This window comes from Chiroxiphia lanceolata, chromosome 18 (genome assembly GCF_009829145.1).
Source record: "Chiroxiphia lanceolata isolate bChiLan1 chromosome 18, bChiLan1.pri, whole genome shotgun sequence".
Taxonomy (NCBI): domain Eukaryota; kingdom Metazoa; phylum Chordata; class Aves; order Passeriformes; family Pipridae; genus Chiroxiphia; species Chiroxiphia lanceolata.
In genome coordinates, this window is record NC_045654.1 from 4,824,245 (window position 1) to 4,827,483 (window position 3,239).

Here is a 3,239-nt window from a genome sequence, read left to right on the forward strand (position 1 = left end):
TCTGATACACAGCAGCCCACTCTCCTTCCTTGTCCTCTCCCACACACACCTTTATGTTCCTCTCCTTCATCTCAAGAGACACAAAATATGAATTCAGGGATGAGTGTACAAGACACATCTCTAATAAAGATGGCATTCAAGGGACAGCTGACAGAAAAAATTGGGACTAAAAGAAATGGCTAAGGGGAGAAAAAAGTGCACAGAGGTCCTCTGAGGAAAACTGAAGTCTTGAAAAGGAAGGAAATAAAGTAGCTTTACTAGATAATTGTTACATTTTGTGTCTTTCAGGCTTCGAACCCGAAACATACTGGGACCGAATGCACCTGCTCCAGGAGGCAATAGCACACAGGTATGGACAGAGTGGGCTGAGCAGAGGGTTTGTGTCTCCCTGGATAATGTGGAATGAAGATCCGTGCCCGACAGTCACTCCTGGGTCCCGTGGGTTCTGTGCTCTCTGCCTCTCTGAAGTCTGCTCCCAGACTATTAGACTAAAATACAGCTCCTGTGCCTGGAGCTGGTTCTGGGGGTGCAAGGGGCAGGTCACTCCTTAGGAAAACTCCTCCTAGGGAGGGCATTGCCTTTGGAAAGTGCCCTGTTATTCTAAGTTAGAAGCAGATAGATTGTAAATAGATTCTTCCTGAGAAGGGACAGTTATTTCCTCCATGTGGACTTAACACAGCCTTGAACTGGATGCCAACCAATGCTTGACAATAGGCAGGAGCCTGGGATGGAGCTGTACAGAGGAGGTTGGGCCGAGTTTAAGAAGGAGTTGTTGGAAACTCTGAATACTTTGTAGCCTTTGTGTGATTGAACTTCGAGTTTGTTTCGTGGTGTTGCTGCCAAGGTGTTTTTTGTGACAGAGAAACTGCCTTCTTTAATGGACTTTAGCTTGGAAACCAGCTTTCATTAGTTTAGAAAGCAGCAGAGGAACAAGTATCCTACAAACAGCAGAGAACTGTCAGGTGAGCTGCTTGAATTCTGCGTGGGAGAATGCCCAGCATGAAAAAAATGATATTGCAGCTTGAAACATACCCAGGGAATGTCTGTCTTCTCTCCTTCTTCCCTCCCTCATATGCAGCTGCCCCGTTTTGTCAGAGGCTGCTCGGAGCTGCTGCTGCTCCTGTGTCCTGCACAGGTTGGGACAGGTCACAGGCTTTCACACTGTGCCTGGCAGGGCCAGAGAATACTTGGAGAAGCTCAGCTCTCTTCATCCCTTTTCCTCTTCCCTTCAGGCCATTAGAAGAGGGAGCCTTTGTCATAGTGGAAGGATTTTCCCTGGTGCCCCTACCCTGGACTGAGGAATCCTACCTGGAGTGGCTCTTTTTATCTTTTTTTTTTAATTCCTGTGGTCTCTCTTTCTTCAGATTTGGATTTGTGCAAGATAAATACTCAGCCTCTGCATTCAACTTCCCAGCAGAGAACAAGCCCCAGTATATCCATGTCACAGGTGAGAGATAACTGGGAGGCACTGGAGCGAGGAGGAGGTTTTTACACACAAAAGAACCATTTTACCTGCAGTTTGTGTTCTGTGTCAGTGATGTTGGTCCTGTTTTGTCCCAAGCCAGATGACATGTAGGTGTGTCAGCCAAAACAAACCAGAAAACTGGAGGGGCAGTGGGAAAGCACAAAGTGTTGCTGCTAGTCAATGGTGCTGGTTTGAAATCTTGCTTTATGGTGTCTCTAAAACTTTTCTTTCTAGGAGATGGAGAAATTAAAAAAAAATAAGGCAGAGCTTATTCCAAGGTCAGTGTAAATAAATGTGTACCCAGAGGCTAGAAGGAGGAAAAGGTCTTGGGACAAGTCAGTGCTCTGTTCTTGTGCTTAAGGTCAGTTGTAAATGCATCTCTACCCATAGACACTGTGAGGGAGACAGATAGAGCATTTAGGATCCACCTGCTTTCATAATTACTCTTCATAAATGGTGGTGGTCTATCAGCACTCCTAACCAAGCTCCATGCATGGCATATTGCAGTAGAATGGATCCACAGTGTTCCCAGCGGTTGCTGAGACATGAAAGCAATGACAGGAAGAGAGCTTTTGGAAAATTGCAGAAGAGAATGGCAATTGATGGGAAGTTAGAAAGATGGATCAGAGCCTACGGCTTTGCTTCCTTCCCTGCCTGCAGGGGAAAGGCAGACTGAGAGTGCTCTCTCCCAGTGTCGTAACACGCAGGAAGAAGCAGCGAAGGAGGAAAAATTGTATCCCATTTTCTCTTGCTGAAAGGCAATCAAATGACACTCAGGCCAGTTTCCTTTTCAGAATTTAATGAGCCAGCCCCCAGTTGCAGGGACTTGACTCTGCCTCAGACTGAAGCCCTCCTGTCTCCTCCAGGGACAGTGTTTCTGCAGCTGCCGTATTCCAAGCGGAAGTTCTCCTGCGGGCAGCAGCGGCGCCGGCGCAACTCCACCAGCTCCACCAACCAGAACATGTTCTGTGAGGAGCGAATCGGCTACAACTGGGCCTACAACACCATGCTCACCAAAACCTGGCGCTCCAGCGCCACCGGGGACGACAAGTTCGCCGACCGACTGCTGAAGGACTTCACCGAGTTCTGCTGGAACAAGGACAGCCGGCTGGTGCTCTTCTGGACTGACTGTCTGGACAAGATGCACGCCAGTGCTCCGTGAGACGGGGCTGCATTGGATCTCTTAGGGAGACAGCTAAAGCTTTACCTTGTGGCAAGGATGTAGAAGTGAAGGATGAGTGAAAAGAGCCTCTCTGTTGAATTCATCTTGAGGCTCCAAGAGGACCTGAACAATATTGCTGTTGATATTCAACAGAATTTGATTAAGTGCTTGGGAAAAAAAGAATCTGAGCTCTTAGCTTGCCAATATCTATCACCTGACTTCAGCTTGGTTTTAAGTAGCTGCAGTCCTTGATTGCCAAAACTTCAGTTAGAGCAGAGGTAAAGGAGGGAGAGTGCAAATGGTTTTCAAGGGCAGTTGGATTCAGCACAGTGTGATGGTAGAGGCTTCCTGTCTGTGGAAATGATGGGTGCCCTTGGCATCTGCTGTGCCTGGCAGCAGCCTGCCCCTGCCTCTCCTGAGGTGTACCTGATTGTGTGAATATGTAAGATAAATGTGAGAGATGCTTGTTACATTTCATACATGTAAATAAGTAAAAATGCAGAAAAGCAAGTGCCCTGATGTTTTGTTGTAACTCCACAGACAGCAGTACAGAAAGAGAACAATTGCCAAGAGGAAGTACTGCTTCCTGTGCCCAGCTCCAAGTTCAGTGCT

General features: G+C 47.4%; 1 protein-coding gene across 6 annotated transcripts in view; it reads left to right on the forward strand.

Moving 5' to 3' along the window:
• The window catches only part of DEPDC5 (DEP domain containing 5, GATOR1 subcomplex subunit), a 43,049-nt gene extending 40,250 nt beyond the window's left edge, over positions 1-2,799 (forward strand). For 5 of the 6 annotated variants that reach the window (XM_032705724.1, XM_032705726.1, XM_032705727.1 and 2 more), the window contains 3 exons: positions 289-349; positions 1,365-1,447; positions 2,332-2,799. In XM_032705724.1, the coding sequence (XP_032561615.1) occupies positions 289-349; positions 1,365-1,447; positions 2,332-2,627 (440 nt within the window). In that variant the 3' untranslated portion in view covers positions 2,628-2,799. Of the gene's footprint in view, positions 1-288; positions 350-1,364; positions 1,448-1,972; positions 2,308-2,331 lie in introns of those variants that run through there. The other variant, XM_032705729.1, reaches the window with a different exon arrangement.
• Positions 2,800-3,239: the final 440 nt, after the last annotated feature.